Below are 17,035 nucleotides of genomic sequence, written 5' to 3'. Positions count from 1 at the left end.
AACTGACCACAGCAAGGAGGGACTGAGAGCTGGCACTGATTCTGCCCTGTCCCCCTGACATGGAGTCAGTGACACTAAAACATTTCCCAGCCTGGGAGTTGCTCCAACACCCACCTAATGGTGCAGGGGGGGGTGGGCACGTTCACACAGCTCATTTCTCTTTAATTTCCCTCATTTCTTCAGCTGCAACACCAATTAGCAAAGTGAAATAGCACCTTGAGAGAGAAACATCAGGGCCATTTAAAACCCCTTTCCTGCCTGAAGGGCTGAGCTTTGCTGGCCTGAACTGCCTCATCCCAGGGAGGGCTCTGAGCTGCTCTGCATCCCAAAGGGACTGGGAATCTCGTGCTGGGGGTGTTGGGAAGGGATTCCTGGGGACTCCAGAGGTGACAGAGAGAGCTGGGAAGGGACTCCTGGGGACTCCAGAGGTGACAGGAGAGCTGGGAAGGGACTCTTGGGGACTCCAGAGGTGACAGGAGAGCTGGGAAGGGACTCTTGGGGACTCCAGAGGTGACAGGAGAGCTGGGAAGCGACTCCTGGGGACTCCAGAGGTGACAGGAGAGCTGGGAAGGGACTCTTGGGGACTCCAGAGGTGACAGGAGAGCTGGGAAGGGACTCCTGGGGACTCGAGGTGACAGGAGAGCTGGAAAGGGACTCTTGGGGACTCCAGAGGTGACAGGAGAGCTGGGAAGGGACTCTTGGGGACTCCACAGGTGACAGGAGAGCTGGGAAGCGACTCCTGGGGACTCCAGAGGTGACAGGAGAGCTGGGAAGGGACTCCTGGGGACTCCGGAGGTGACAGGAGAGCTGGGAAGGGACTCCTGGGGACTCCAGAGGTGACAGGAGAGCTGGGAAGGGACTCCTGGGGACTCCAGAGGTGACAGGAGAGCTGGGAAGGGACTCTTGGGGACTCCAGAGGTGACAGGAGAGCTGGGAAGGGACTCCTGGGGACTCCAGAGGTGACAGGAGAGAAGCCACAAGGAAGGCCCTTCCTGTGAGGCCAGCCCAGCTATTCCAGTGTCCCAACCCAACTGTCACCTCAGAGCATCTCCAGAACTCCAAAGACACAAATATTCTCCATTTTGAGACATGTCCAAGTCCCTTTTTGTGGTTTTTTCCCCCCAGGAACCAGTTCTTTTAACATTTCCAAGCCACTCTCACACTCAAACTGGAGTAATTTCCTTTTCAATCCCAATTCAATCCACCCCAGCACCTCCTGCTGAGCTCCCACATTCAGCTGCTGCACCTTCACTGCTCCCCACCAGCCCCTGCAGATGCCCTTAAATTCCATCAACCTCCAATTCCCACCAGTGAATCAGGAAGAGTGGGAATGTTCTCTCCAAACCCATTTCCATAACGTGCTCAGGATCTTCCAAGCCTGCAAATACCTCCACAACTTACTGGCTTTTTTACCTTTTTCAAGGCATAAAATTCTCTAATTTATTTTTTTGTTATTTTGAACCAATTCCCACCATTCTCCCAACTGAGCTGGGTTTGTCCATTCCCTCCTGGCTCTTTGGGAACACCCTCAGCAGCAGCACAGGCAGGTTGAGGATCTCAGACTTGTGGAGATGCTGCTGCTTTTATTGACATTTGTTTAAAACCCAACAAAAACGTTCTCCCTTCTGACTTGGCTGAGATGTCACAAACTCAGAGCAGAGTCTTCATGGAAAATGGGAAAATAAGGCCCCAATTCTGCCCTGTGGAGGTTTAATGAACTGGGCTGTGACAGCAGAGGCTGAACCTCTCTGGGAATCCCAGAATTCCAGAAGGGTTTGGGTTTGAGGGACCTCCAAGCTCACCCAGTTCCACCAGCCCAGGCTGCTCCAAGCCCTGGGCACCTCCAGGGATGGGCAGCCCCAGCTCCCCTGGGCACCCTGAGCTTCCAGGGGGGACAGAGCTCGGTCTGAAGCTTGAGCAGAGCTTTAATTGTGCCCCTCAGGGCCCCACTCACCGTTTTCTTCTCCCTCTTGGTGGGCGGCGGCTGCTGCTGCTGCGTAGGCACGATGATGGGCGCGGACTGGTACACGGGCTGGCTGGGGTAGAAGGGGGTTCCTGGGGCACCAAAGGGGGCACAGGGTCACTCTGGCTGCTCAGGAACCAACACCCACCACAGGAGGCAAAGCTGCCCACCGGCTCCTCCCTCCAAACCCCACAACTCCCACCAGCGCTCTGGGAACCGCTGGGGCTGCTCTGCCCACGTCACTCAACAGGAGCTGCTGCTCCATCAAGAGATTAGGGGTTCATTTAATTATTAACATTTAACTGGTTATTAAATTAATTTTTAAAGTTATTTCACTATATGGTTTTTTATTTCCATGACAAAATGTGCATCCATTTCCAAAGGGCTGTGGACACCACCAGGGCACCAAGAGACCACCAGGGCACCAAGAGACCACCCCAAGGCACCCAGAGACCATCAGGGCACCCAAAGGGTACCCAGAGACCACCAGGGCACCAAGAGACCACCCCAAGGCACCCAGAGACCATCAGGGCACCCAAAGGGCACCCAGAGACCACCAGGGCACCAAGAGACCACCCCAAGGCACCCAGAGACCATCAGGGCACCCAAAGGGCACCCAGAGACCACCAGGGCACCAAGAGACCACCCCAAGGCACCCAGAGACCATCAGGGCACCCAAAGGGCACCAAGAGACCACCAGGGCACCAAGAGACCACCCCAAGGCACCCAGAGACCATCAGGGCACCCAAAGGGCACCCAGAGACCACCAAGGCACCCAGAGATCACCAGGGCACCAGGAGACCACCCCAAGGCACCCAGAGACCACCAAGGCACCCAAAGGGTACCCAGAGACCACCAGGGCACCCAAAGGGTACCCAGAGACCACCCAGAGACCACCAGGGCATCAAGAGACCACCAGGGCACCCAGAGACCACCCTGGACTCCTCTGACTGACAAACAGGTGAGTTTGTTGCTGGTTTATCCTTTCCATTTTTGCCTCTGTAGAGAAATTCAGTCAAAGCAACACCAACAATCTGCAAGGTCAAGCACAGCCTGTTTTGAGGCATAACCAGAAAACTGAATTACAAGCAATGCTGTTCTCATGCTGCAGCACACAGAGCATAACCAGTGATTGGTGATTAGTGATTGGTGATCAGTGATTAGTGCAGAACTTCACCTGCTGCTGCTCACACTGGAACAGCCAATGTGGCCCATTATGGTTTCCTTCATGGAATGAGAGTGGCTCAAGAACTGAGGGCTTTAAAGCTGTGCCAGCCACGAGGGTGGCAGAGCAGGAATGCCCCTCTGCCCACAGACCAGCTGTCAGGGGGGTGGAGGGTGAAGGGTTTTCCCTTCTAGGCATGGCTATTGGATGGACTGACCACTTGCAGCAAACTGATTTATTCATATCTGATTATTCTTCAGCTGAACTAACCTTGAAATGGGAATGGACCCCTGGACTGTGCCTGTAACCCAAGCAGGGGGTTCCTGAGCCCTGAGGCAGAGGGTGAGCCCAGGAAAGCCACAGACCCCAGGGCAGCCCCAAAGGGTGGGAGTGGGAAGCACCAGCTCAGGGCTCCCTGTGCCAGCCCCACAAGGGAACCTGTCCCTGTGCAGGGAGCACAGCCTGGCACTGGGGGTCCTATGGGGGCTCAGGGACTCAGTGAATGCCAGGCTGAGACACCAGGACTCATCTGGCCTTGGGCACAAAAGTCTCCATCAGCATCCCTGGAATGTCCAGGGATGAAAAACTGCCTTCCAGAGCAGCTGTGGCTGCCCCAGCCCTGGGAGTGCCCAAGGCCAGGCTGGACAGGGCTTGGAGTACCCTGGGACAGTGGGAGGTGTCCCTGCCCAGGGCAGGGGGTGGCACTGGAGGGGCTTTGAGGTCCCTTCCAGCCCAAACCAGTCTGGGATTCTACAAACCCTCCTCCCTCTCTCCTTACAGGCAGTGATGAACCCCAAACTCTCCCGAGTCTGGGGCAGGAGCCACTGGGAGCCCTGGAATGTGGGAATCCCCTCCAGTTCCAGTTTCCAGGACAGCAGCTCTGCCACAGCACCTGGGATGATCCCTGGCAGAGCACCAGCAGAGCTCAGGGACAGGCTCTTTATGAGAAATATTTTAAACCCCTAAATCCTGAAAAACAAGAGACACTTCTGGGAAGGAACAGAATTCCTGTGGCCACTGTGTCAGTGCCACACTCCCTGCTCCTGCCCTCTGATCCCTTCAGTTCAGCAGCAGCCAAGTTTTGTTTTCCCTCTTCCCAATGATCATTTCAAGGCCCTTCCCAACACTGTAGGAAACTCCCTGAGATCAGACAATGATGAACTGCAAAACTGAGCTGTAAAACTGCACAGTCCACCCTCACAAGTTTTGTCTTCTGTTGTGTTTTCCCCTCTTTCTGTGCTGCCATGATGTTCATATCCAGCAGCCACACTGGCTGCAATTCCTGGGGGTGTTGGGAAGGCACTGCCAGCAGCTTCATCCATGCCTGGATTGCAGATTTAGCTGTTCCCAAGCCCGGCAGCACCTGGTGAGAGACTGAGCATTCCCAGTCCCTAAAAATAGCCAGGAAGGAACAGGAGGGAGAGGTGGATGAGCACAGGCAAAACCTGCACCTTCCCCTTCCTCAGCCAGACCTTTCCTGCCTGGAAAACTTTGCAGGATGGGGAGTTCCAGCCCCAGCCCCTGATGCCCCACAGACACAGCCCCCTAAAACAGGCTGGGACTGAGAGATTCCAGGCAAGAAACCAGCAATGCCAGGAGAGGAAAACAGCCAGAAAGGAACCTTTTCCTAATTACAGGAGTGAAGACTAAGCAGGAAATAAGACAGCAGAAAAAATGAGGAGTTCTGGGCAATTTCCTAATTTAGTGGATCAGATCTGAAGAGCCATTGCAATATTTCTTCCTTTTTTCCTTGGATAAACATCCAGGAAGTGGCTGCCTTGTAATTCCCCTCCCTCCTTCCACTCTGGAATTGCATAACCAGGTTTGGAGGGTTCAGGGTGACCTTCCAAGGGAGTCCCATGAGCTCCAAACACACCAAGCAATAAGAGGAGGAAGGAAACCAGATGAAAAGAGAGTTCAGACCTTTCCAAAGATACACAGGGAGGCAAGTGGGGTTTTGCTCCCTTCCAAAGGGATCTGTGGGTGTGAAGGGCAAAGCTGCAGCTCTGCCAGGGCTGCCCCTGTGTGGCCTGGAAGGCAATGTGGCTCCATGGGAATTCCCAAGGCTCCCATGGGAAGCTGCAGTCCCTGTGCCCTCAGCAGGTCTCAGAATGGGAGGGGCAGGTGGCAGTGATGGAACAAAATGCCTGGCATTGATATTGGGAAGTGAAAACCCTTCCAAAAATCCAACCACACAATGAGGAATGACTGGAATCGTCCTGGTGGTTTCCCAGATGTTCCAATAAATGAGCAAGGGAAGTAAATAAAGGAAGGGATAGACATGAGGACAAGACTCCCAATCCTGCACCTCAAACACAGGAGCTGGTCTGACTGAACCATCCAAGCCCAGATCCCATGGGAGCCTCCCAGGGCCTGTGGTGTCAGCAGGACATGGACTGTACATGGAAACACACTGGGAATTGTTAAGGAAGGACCTCCTGCTCTGAAGTAAGAGGTGGTTGCCAAGAGCAGAGGTGCCCTGGGGTGGGGAAGGACAGTCCCACTGCTAATGGGGCCTGCAAACTGGGGGAGGAGCCCTGGAGGAGTCAAGGACCAGGAGATGGGGACAGAAAGGGATTCCCTGGACAGTCCTGAACATGCAGCCCTGGAATTCTTAAATGCAGCTTTAAAGCTCAATACTTGGGACAGTCACAGAATCAGGGAATGTCCTGAGCTGGGAGGGACCCACAGGGATCATCCAGTCCCATCCCTGGCCCTGCCCAGACACCCCAACAATCCCAGCCTGTGCCCCAGAGGATCATCCAAACCCTCCTGGAGCTCTGGCAGCCTTGGGGGGCTGTGCCCACTGCCCTGGGGAGCCTGGGCAGTGCCCACCACCCTCTGGGGGAAGGACCTTTCCTGAGATCCAACACAACCCTCCTGAGACCCCAGAATGTGCTGAGTTGGAAGGAACCAGAAAGGTCACCAGGTCCAACTCCTGACCCTACAGAGGCCCATCCCTGTGCCCCAGAGGATCATCCAGTGCCCACCACCCTCTGGGGAAAGAGCCTTTTCCTGAGATCCCACCTGACCCTGCCCTGGCACAGCCTCAGTCCAGCCCAACACCCTGACCAGATCTCCACATGAGGATCATTTATTTGACAACCTCCCAGCCTTTTTGGCTGAGGAAAGGCAAGAGCAGGAGCTGCCCATGCAAGAGCCCAACTCCAGCCTGGGCAGAGGTTTCAGACTCTCCCACTGCACTGAACTGACCTTTGCAGCACAAAACCAGGGCACAAACCACAAGGCTTGTTCTCAGCCCTCACTGAACACTGAACAAGGAGCACTGGGATAGGAAAGTTCACTGGGAGCAACCCCTAGGGCAGGGCTTAGTGAAACCACTGCCAGATGTACCCACAGCACCCCAATAAATAACAGTGACTGGGCAGGGACTGACAGACAGCCACCATTCCTGGGCACAGCGATCCTGGGCAGCCCTTCCTGGGGCACTCACACAAACAATGCTCTGGGAGTGAGGATTTTTCAGGAGTGAATAATCAGGGCTGTGACACCACCAAATTTAGCAGCTATTTGAAGTTCAAACAAATGCTAACCCAGCTCGTTATGATAAATCTGCAGCTTGACAACAGAAAAACACACCCAGAGAAGATTCAGGAAGAAGAAAGCTCCAAGCACAACTTACCGTAGGCATTGGGGAACTCTCCTGGCCCCGGGCCTGGGTAGAAGGGTCCTGGTCCCGGCGGCTGCACCGGGTACTGCTGCGGTGGCCCCACGTACGGGGGCCCACTGTGCCGGTACTGGGGACAAAACCAAGCATCAGTATCTCCTCTGCAGCAAACAGGACCTGCAGTGGGGCCCACACTTACTGTCCCCAGTTACTGTGCCAGTTCTGGGGACAAACCCAACCATCAGCCCACTCTGCAGCTCACAGGACCTGCAGTGGGGCCCACACTTACTGTCCCCAGCTACTGTGCCAGTTCTGGGGACAAACCCAACCATCAGCCCCCTCTGTAGCTCACAGGACCTGCAGTGGGGCCCCCACTTACTGTGCCAGTCAGTACTGGGGACAAACCCAACCATCAGCTCCCTCTGCAGCAAACAGGACCTGCAGTGGGGCCCCCACTTACTGTGCCAGTTCTGGGGACAAACCCAACCATCAGCCCTCCCTGCAGCTCACAGGACCTGCAGTGGGGCCCACACTTACTGTCCCCAGCTACTGTGCCAGTTCTGGGGACAAACCCAACCATCAGTCCCCCTGCAGCTCACAGGACCTGCAGTGGGGGCCACTGAGCTGGGACTGGGGACAAAACCAACCATCAGTCCTCCTGCAGCTCACAGGACCTGCAGTGGGGGCCCCACTTACTGTACCCAGTTACTGTGCCAGTACTGGGGACAAACCCAACCATCAGCCCCCTCTGCAGCAAACAGGACCTGCAGTGGGGCCCCCACTTACTGTGCCAGTACTGGGGACAAACCCAACCATCAGCTCCCTCTGCAGCTCACAGGACCTGCAGTGGGGGCCACTGTGCCCATAGTGGGGACAAACCCAACCATCAGCCCCCCCTGCAGCAAACAGGACCTGCAGTGGGGGCCACTGTGCCCATACTGGGGACAAACCCAACCATCAGCCCCCCCTGCAGCAAACAGGACCTGCAGTGGAGCCCCCAGACCTGCAGGGAGCTGAGTATATAGGATTGTATGGCTAGACTTCACACACAAAGATTTGGGCAGGGCTCTCCCCACATGGTGTGGCCCTTCCAGCCTGCACAGTGGATGTTTTAGGTGAGGCTCAGCGTGTGCAGAACTGGCCCCACCGTTTCAGTCCCAAGGTCCATCTGCCACGGCCGAGCGAGCTTGGACAGTGACAGGGAAGTCCTCGGGACTGTCACAGCCCCCAGCACTGACCGGGGCTGACCCTGCTGAGCATCCCAGATCTGACAGGATGGGATGGCAGGGAGGGATTGAACTGCCAGGGGATGGTCCCCACTGAGACTCGAACTCACGACCTTGGGGTTCAGAGTCCAGAGTGCTCTCCTTTACACCAGGGACTGCCCACAGGGAGCCGAGTGGCAAACCAGTTAATCACAGGAATGATGGAGAAATGCAACCACCACTAAGGCTGGGAAAGCCCCCCAAGGCCATCAGGTCCAACATTCCCCACCACCACGTTCCCCACCAAACCATGTCCCACGTGTTCCTTGGGCACCTCCAGGGGTGGGGACTCCACCATTCCCTGACTAACCCTTCCATGAAGGAGTTTTCCCCAATATCCAGCATAACCCCCCCTAAATGTTACTGTCAGAAAAATAATGACAAGGCAGGGAATACCCTGAGATCAGCTCAGTTGGTTCAAACTTGGCTGGAATAATGCCAAGGTCCTGGGTTCAATCCCCTGTGTGGGCCATTGACTTAAGAGTTGGACTCGATGATCCTTGTGGGTCCCTCCAACTCAGAATAGTCTGGGATTCTGTGATTCTGTGACTCAAGGGCTGAGGAAGGAAACAGTCACTCCCCTGATTTCCATGATGCCCAAGGTGTCAGAGTGATTGCAGATCAATGATGCCAATTTAGATATATTTAAATATATTATATTTAAAAATATCAAATATTTTCCAAGGGCTTGGTTTCCCCCTGGTTTTGAGGGAGACCTTAAAAAGGTCATTGACTCCCACAGCCCCCAGGCACAGGACAAATCCTGCACATGGAGAAAGGGGCTGAACCACAGAATCATGGAATGTTGGGACCATTAATACTGGAAAAGGCCTCTGAGAGCACCAAGTCCCACCATTCCAGGGGCACCACTAACCCACATCCTCAGGTGCCACATCCAATGGGTTTTGAACATCTCCAGGGATGGGGACTCCACCACTGCCCTGGGCAGCTGTGCCAGTCCCTGACAACCCTTTCCATGAGGGAATTTTTCCCAATATCCAAACTAAACCCCCCCTTGGCACGTGAGGCCAAACATGCAACCACCAGCTTGGTTTCAGACACATCCCCGTCCCCACCAGCTCCCTGGGCCAATCCTGCTGGGCACAGGAGCTGCTCGGGGCCCTGGAGCGTGGCCTTACCTGTGGGATGCAGTACTGGGGGCCCTGGGGCATGGGGTAGGGCATGGGCAGGTGGTTGACCATCATGATGTGCTGGTTGGTTTGGTACACGGCCGTGGGGGTCTGCGCGCCGGGACGGATGGAGGGGCTGCTGTTCTGCAGGGTGGCCCTGGGAGGCTGGAGCTGAGGCCTCTGGAAAAACTGGGGGAGGGAGGGGAGAGGAGAGAAAACACAGAGCTGGTCAGACTCCCCGGGAGGGGATTACAAGTATCATCACAATGTTCTATCATTTCCAGGGGCTGCCACACATTCAGAAAACAGCAGGACAGTCTGTGTTCATCTGGAGCAGCAGGGCCAGGCTGGGGCTTTGTTTGACAGGGCAGGAAAAGGCAAGAAACTTCACAAATTAACAATTATTAGTTTGTAGTTACTGAATTTTACAGCTCAGCTTTCAGAGCAAAGGGTGGAAGAAGGAGTTTGTCTCATAATTGTTTGTATAAGGTGGGTTGGCTGCTACAAACCCACCTTATAAATATCCAGGGGAATCAAAGATCAGAGCAAGTGTCCAACAGAGCAAGGGAACTGTTCCAATACACCTCCAGAGCAGCTAAAAAGCTGGAATTGCCCCAAGGGCAGAGGCACCTCCTGCCTCTCCCTCACAAACTCATCCAGAGGACTCGTCCTGCCCTGCTTTCTGAAGGGTGGCAACTCGTCCCAGGGTGGCACCAAACTCCTCTACCATGTTGGGATGAAGTGATGGCCCAGGTGGATGGACCAGTCCAGGAATCCAAGCAAGCCCCTGGCACAGGCTCTGGGCTGGCTCTGGAGGCTGTGAGGCCTGGGGGGCAGGAGTGCCCCCCACACACGGCATTCATGAGGGAGGATGGGGCAGTGAGACACTGATGCCATGCAGAACCAGAGGTGGAGTTACCTGGATGGGTCTGAATCCTCCCTTCAAGAACGAAGCAAGAAAGCAGCAGGAAACAGAAAGAAAGCCAATGGAACAGCTGACAGGTCAACAGGAAGGCCCAGGACCAACATGCACCTGAGCCACAGCACTGCAGCTCCTCCTGGCCTGCTCTGCCTCAGCCCTGCACAAACTGCCAGCTCAGGGGGCACCACAGGGGCAGAAACTCTGCTGGACAAGGTTTATAAGGAGGTATGAAAGTTTAAAAAAAGAAAAAAAAACAACCACATCACGAGTGACTGCAGGAGATGTGACACTATAGAGAGACTTTGTGTTTACTCTGTTCCTAAAACATCAAATATTTCTCCTGTCTGGTCTCTCTCAGGGATTCAGAGGGAGCAGGCACAGCAGAAATCCTGGCTCCAAGCAGGGATTCCTCTCCATCTCTGCACCAACACTGGGGGGGGTAAGAAATGCCACATATTTAACTGCTAAGAAAAAAAATAAGGTAATAATTAGGCCAGCACAGATCACACCAAACCTGCTGTGCTGTGAAGTGTGGGAGCAACTGTGTGAGGGGGGGAAAAGAGAAAAAGAGAAAGAGAAAAAAGAGAAAACAGAAAAGAAAGAGAGAAAAGAGAGAAAAGAGAAAAGAGGAAGAGGAAGAGAGAGAAGAGAGAGGAGAGGAAGAGAGAGAAGAGAGAGGAGAGGAAGAGAGAGAAGAGAGAGGAGAGGAAGAGAGAGAAGAGAGAGGAGAGGAAGAGGAAGAGAGAGGAGAGGAAGAGGAAGAGAGAGGAGAGGAAGAGGAAGAGAGAGGAGAGGAAGAGGAAGAGAGAGGAGAGGAAGAGGAAGAGGAGAGGAAGAGGAGAGGAAAAGGAGAGGAAGAGGAGAGGAAGAGGAGAGGAAGAGGAGAGGAAGAGGAGAGGAAGAGGAGAGGAAGAGGAGAGGAAGAGGAGAGGAGAGGAGAGGAGAGGAGAGGAGAGGAGAGGAGAGGAGAGGAGAGGAGAGGAGAGGAGAGGAGAGGAGAGGAGAGGAGAGGAGAGGAGAGGAGAGGAGAGGAGAGGAGAGGAGAGGAGAGGAGAGGAAGAGGAGAGGAAGAGGAGAGGAAGAGGAGAGGGAGAGGAGAGGGAGAGGAGAGGGAGAGGAGAGGGAGAGGAGAGGGAGAGGAGAGGGAGAGGAGAGGAGAGGAGAGGTGATCATTGAGGAATGCAAGAATGAGCTGGGATTATCCACCTTGGGTTCAGGAAGGATGGGGATGATGGCAGGAAGCTGTGATGCCTCTATCCTTGCCATGACAATGAGCTTGAAATGATCATTCTGGCGCTGCTGAAGACTTTGTGACACCTGAGCTGTCCCCACAGCAAGTGATTTCTCCAGGAAAGCCATGGGTGAGTCCATCCCAGAAATCCAGACACTGCTGAGATTAGCTCAATGATTGTATGTCCAGCCCAGTTACTCTGGATGCAGGACTGACTCCAGCACACTGGGAATGTGACCTGAACCAGGAGAGAGCTTTGAAGCAGAAAGGAAACCAGAAGAGCATCTCCCTGCCATGGTCCTGCTCCAGTCAGGCTGTGGCTGTGAGAGGGGGCACCACAGGAGAGCCACAGCAACAGGGGCAGGTGCTGAGCTCAGGGGGACAATCACCACAGTCTGCTGGGTTTTACTATGCAAAGACACCAGAAAGTGCACAAGTTTTTCCTCTCTCACTGCAAACTGCTGAGTAAAGGTTATTTCTGAGCTGTTGGCAGGTTACAGAGGTCTGAGCTGGGGGAGGGAAAACCCACAGTGTGTGTTTGTGCAGAGTGAAGATGGGCTGGGGGCTGAAGCCAGGCCTGTCTCTCCATCACCAGCACCTCCATCCACAGGGCAGTGCAGGAGAACCCCAGGGCAGAGCTGGGGACACTCCACCAGTGCCAGCCAGATGTGAAACTGCTCCTCAGACTCCTCTGTGCCCACCTGCTCCCAACAAACCAGCACCATCCAGGGGCACTGCCAGCTGTGGAGCCTCCTCAGGTATGGAGAGCTGCTCGTTTCCATCACTGGTCCCCAAGGGCTCAGGAGGTGAGACCTGCTGGGGACACACTGGAAGCTCCACCCCAAGGGACACAGCAGGGTCTGCTCCCCACTGGAGCAGAAGGAAGGAAGGGACAGGTGCTCTGGAATGGGGTGTGAGGCACAGCCCTGCCCTCCCACAGCACTGGGCACTCCTGGCACTGCTCCAGAGCACTGAACTCTGCAGAGCAGGATCTCTGACCAGGAAACTCTGAGTGAAAAACCCTCTCAACCCTCCCCAAACACTGCCCACACCATCACAGAGCTGGCCCAGCTCCAGAGACAGACAAACAGGAGGAGAATCCATCCCTGGCCCAAAGCAGACCAGCAAGAGCAACAAGACCATCAGAAGCTTTTAGAAGCTCCAACCTGAGCCCTTTCTGACAAGGTCTGAATGACTTGTAGCTGCTCCTCTCCCTGTCAGTAAAACCAGGATTCCCAAGGAAAGGGGCTGTTGGAGCACTGGGCACTTGAGCCATGGGGGGTTTGGCTGTTCTAAACCAGCATCACTTGGCTGGCAAACTGGTTTGTGCTCCACCCTCACCTCTGTCCCTCCAGAACTCAACATGGAAATGCTCTGCTCTTCTGACTTGACCTGCCAAGGTCAAATATGCCCACGCAGAGACCTCCAAGGATGTCCCAGGGGAGAAACCAGGAGATGAAAATCCCACAGATTTGAGCTCTGTTCTTCTAGTTAAGTGGAATTTGGGGTGGAGCACACACAGCCCCCCCAGGACCAGGGGGAAGGTTCCCTGGGCCACAACGAGGCTTCTGAGAGAAACCCAGGTTGATCCCAGCCCATCCTTGACTCCTGACCCTGTTACATCTAATGATGGTCAATCATGGCTGTTCAGCAAATTCAGCAGCCAGTGCAGACCAGGGTTGTGTCCCCCAGCCATGTCCCATCCTTTACCTGTCCAAGTCTCCCAGGGAGGGAGTTCTTGGCTCACCCTGGAGTCAGCAATGCTGGAAAATGTTGCCTTAATGCTGGGTTGGATCCCTGACCCCTCACAGAGCAGAGCAGACCCCCTGCCACGGCCTGAGGCTCAGCTCCTCCTGCCTGATCCTTTGAGGAGCTCTCATGGTCCCAGCAGGTCCCTCATCTCCCTGCTCAGGGAAGTTCTTCTGGAAGACCCAGCAGCAGAACTGCACACAGGTCCCACACAGGGTTCCCCAGCACTCCCCAAACCCTGCAGAGGTGGATCTGTGGTTCCAGCTGAGGAGCTCCCACCCCATGGAATAAGTTTAATTGACAGGAAGCTCAACATGAGTCAACAGTGTGCCCAGGTGGCCAAGAAGGCCAATGGGATCCTGGCCTGGATCCAAACCAGCGTGGCCAGCAGGCCCAGGGCAGTGACCCTTCCCCTGGACTCTGCCTTGGGGAGGCCACACCTTGAGTGTTGTGTTCAGTTCTGGGCCCCTCAGGTCAGGCAAGAGATTGAGGGGCTGGAGCGGGGCCAGAGACAGAGAATCCACCTCCAGGGACAGAGAATCCACCTCCAGGGACAGAGAATCCACCATGTCTTGATCCAACCCCACTGTGATCACCAGCCCAGGGCACAGAGTGCCCTGGGCTGGTGATCACAGTAGGGTTGGATCAAGTGTTGGACTTGATGATCTCAGAGGTCTCTTCCAACCCAACTGAGAAGAGCAACGAGGCTGGAGAAGGGACAGGAATTCAACCAGGGAAGCTCCATGCACAGGGTGAGGAATGGAGCAGCAATGCCAGGCAGGAGCTGAGGCCTCTCCAGGAGAAGAGGGTTTAGAAATGCTGCCCCAAACACCTCACAGGGTCTGGGTTCCTTCTGCTCAGAGTGAGGCCTTCCAGCAGATCCTCACAGTGGGACTGGGGATCAGGGATTCCTGATGCACCTGGAACTCTGGCTCAGAACTGTTTCCCTTTCAGTTCAGCCACTTCCACCCCCTCAGTCTCCACTGTTTCCTCCCAATGGGGTCACACTTTCTCCAGCACTGAGTGGCTCCATCAACCATGACCATCCAACACCAGGACAGGAATTCCCACTGGAACAAAAACTGCTTATGAAGATGCCATTCAACTTCAGGTGCTTAAATTGTTCTCATTTGAGGACTTTAAAGATTTGATAATTACAGAGAACAACATTAAAGAGCAGTCCACTGTTTGCCTGAAAGAGACCCAGAATCACAGGAGAAAAGTGTTAATAAAATCCCACTGGGAGGGACACAGGGAACTGAAAACCTCCTGGTGCCCTTCCAAGGGCACTTCGAGTTGTTGCAAAAATATTAACTCTGCAGTGGCCAATTTACTTATGGAGCCCTTTTTAGGTTACAAAACTCAGTCTGGGCCCCTCTGCTTATGTTAAAGAGTTTAAACATGTTTAAATGTTGGTCTGGAGCACCCACTGAGTTGGGTTTGGGAGGAAGTCCTGCCCCTCCTGCACAGGGTGGTGGCCAAACCCCCTCTGGCCACCCCAATCCATGCCAGGGGTGGAGAGTTCTGGATTAAAAGAAATCAAGAACCCCATCCCAGGTTTCCCTGGGCCTGTCCCATCCAGCCCATGAGAGATGTAACTGGGAATAAAGCCTGGAATGTGTTTCTAGCAGTGACAGCTCCTTGCAGATAATTGTAAGCAGATTCAAGTGTAACAGAGTCAATCTGTGATGAAATCGGGAAAATGCTTGGAAATTCCAAGTTTTATCCTGCAGGCAGGGACAGAACTGGGTCCAAAGAAAAGTCTTAGAGCAAATCCTGACAAACTGGTGGCAGAGTCCCACCAGTAAAGCCACTGGTCACTGAAATGTTTCCTCCAAGGCTGTGCTGGGCCAAAAACTGCTCCAGGGAGTTCAGACAGTTCCAGAACATCCCCTGGCTCAGGCTGTGCCCCCAGAACAGCTGGGGCAGAGCTGAGGGTGCCAGAGCAGGGATGCAATTCCAGCACCCCAAATGGAAACACAGACCTGAGGGGAAGACAGGAACAGGAGTATCCAAACAAGATGCCAGTGCTGCCACTGCCCACAGTGCCAGGCACCCTGCAAACATCCTGCAGCCTGTGCAATCCTGCCCTGCTCTCACAGGGCCTCTGCCTGGCAGCAAACCAGTGGAAATGCTCCATTTTACCCTTTCAGCCCTTTCTCCCCTGCTCTGGATGGCTCCCACAGCCCCCAGGCAGCTCCAGGAGGTGGAAGGAACAAGGATGTTGAGGTTTTTGGGGTGTCTGTGCCCTCCTAACACTCACCTGCTCTCCTGAGACAGAACCATCCCCACACTGCTCAGCCCCCCAGTCCAACTGCTCAGCAACAGGAGCAAAACAGAACAAAAGGATCCCCCAGGAACAACCTCCTTGGCTCAAGGCCCTGTCCCAACACCACTGGGGTTAATGAATTTTTGGTTCCTGTTAACTTGGTGGAAACAACCTGCTCCTTCCAAGCCAGGAGTGTCATGGAAACAGCCCAGTCTGGGACAGCTTTCCTGCTCCTGTCATGCCCCTGCTCCTCTTTCCCACCCTCTGCCCCCTCCAAAGCTACAGGAAGCAGCAACAGCTCTTCCCAGTGGGAAGGGGGTTGGCAAAGATGGAAGCAGGAGCTGATAGGAAAGTTAATTTTGGAGGACAGAGGGATCTGTCCTGACTCTGGGGAGGTCCTTGGGGTGCTCCTGCCACCCCTGAGCTCCACCAGCCAGGGCTGCTCCCCACAGTCCCTTTGATGGTTCCTCACAAAGTCCAAGCCACAGGAACACTGAAAGATTCCTACAGTTCTGGCTTTCATGGGCCAAGTGAAAACAACACCAAGCACTGCAAGGAAACAGAAAACCAGGAGTGGCACACAACAAACAGGGGATGGATGGAGGGTTGTTCCCTTTGCTCCTGGTTGGAAGAGCAGCATTTTCTCAGCTGGCTCCTTCAGGCAACTCAATGCACTGAGGAGTGTGAGGAACAGCCAGAAGAAGGTTCCAGTGTTTGGAGAAGGCAAAACACCCCCCCAGACTCCTGGCAAGGATCCCTGCAGGTTGTGCTTCCCCAGGCACCGGGGGGTTAATGGAGCAGTGGCCCAGCTGTCCCCCAGCAGTTAGAGGGTTAGGCAGTGCTAGTAACCACTACAGGGGGGTCCTCCACTCAGGGTTAGTGGGTGAGTGCCCTCCTCCCAGCCCCAGGCAATTAGTGCAGGGATAATGAAGGGGCATTACTGTACCTGGTGATGGGCAGGTCGAGGCCCCGCTGCAAACTGAGGGAAGGCAGAGACAAACACAAAAGGAAAGGCACAAAGAGTCAGAAACACCACAACGACCAAAATGTCACAGTCTATGCAAAATAAACCCACAGAAAAGAAAAGGACAAGGACACACTCCAAAGCTTGGCTGCAGGACAGACAGACAGGGCTGGGGGGCACAGAGTGGGCACGGGGAGCTGGGGGGCAGCTCCTGGGATGCCAAGGGCACCCTGGTGGGGGATGCAGGAATTCCTCACCCTGCCTGGGAGAGAACACAAAACCAAACAAAAACCCAACTGAAGCCGAGCAGAAGTGGCTGGGAAACTGTGTGAGGTGGAGGGAAATGGTTAGAGCAGCTGGACTGGGCACTGGGGGGGCACATTCCTGGCTGAGGGCAGGGCAGGGCCAGGCACAGCAGTGACTGCTGGCACAGAGCAGCCACTCCCTGCACACACTCCCCCTGCTATGTCACTGCCAGCTGGTGTTTCTCCACCAGGACCAGAACAGAGCCTGGGATTTGTCCATCCCTCTGGCAGAGAAGGGCCAGGTTGTGCCAGGCTGTCCCCAGGGGCACCAGCACGGGGGGCAGCAGGTCCTGCCTCCCAGCCCTGAGCTCAGGCACTTCCCACCCACTTGGGTTCCACACAGAGGAAACAAATCCCAGTTTCACATGCTCAGTTGACATCAAAAGCCTTTCCCAAGAAGGAACTGATTGTTAAAATAGAAATAAAAATGAATGCGAGAAATGG

The 17,035-nt window shown here is 54.6% G+C and overlaps 1 protein-coding gene across 8 annotated transcripts in view; it reads right to left on the bottom strand.

The window, feature by feature from the left end:
- Positions 1 to 17,035, bottom strand: part of EIF4G3 (eukaryotic translation initiation factor 4 gamma 3) — a 177,675-nt gene that overhangs the window by 70,067 nt on the left and 90,573 nt on the right. For 5 of the 8 annotated variants that reach the window (XM_071575714.1, XM_071575717.1, XM_071575715.1 and 2 more), the window contains exons 5-9: positions 16,269 to 16,301; positions 10,071 to 10,091; positions 9,161 to 9,340; positions 6,772 to 6,886; positions 1,955 to 2,055 (exon numbers count right to left, since the gene is read on the bottom strand). In XM_071575714.1, the coding sequence (XP_071431815.1) occupies positions 1,955 to 2,055; positions 6,772 to 6,886; positions 9,161 to 9,340; positions 10,071 to 10,091; positions 16,269 to 16,301 (450 nt within the window). The remainder of the gene's footprint in view (positions 1 to 1,954; positions 2,056 to 6,771; positions 6,887 to 9,160; positions 9,341 to 10,070; positions 10,092 to 16,268; positions 16,302 to 17,035) is intronic. The other 3 variants (XM_071575720.1, XM_071575716.1, XM_071575718.1) reach the window with 2 other exon arrangements.

Source organism: Pithys albifrons, chromosome 22 (assembly GCF_047495875.1).
Source record: "Pithys albifrons albifrons isolate INPA30051 chromosome 22, PitAlb_v1, whole genome shotgun sequence".
NCBI classification, from domain to species: domain Eukaryota; kingdom Metazoa; phylum Chordata; class Aves; order Passeriformes; family Thamnophilidae; genus Pithys; species Pithys albifrons.
The sequence above is the reverse complement of the archived record's forward strand: the minus strand, read 5'-3'. Positions and strand labels throughout refer to the sequence as shown.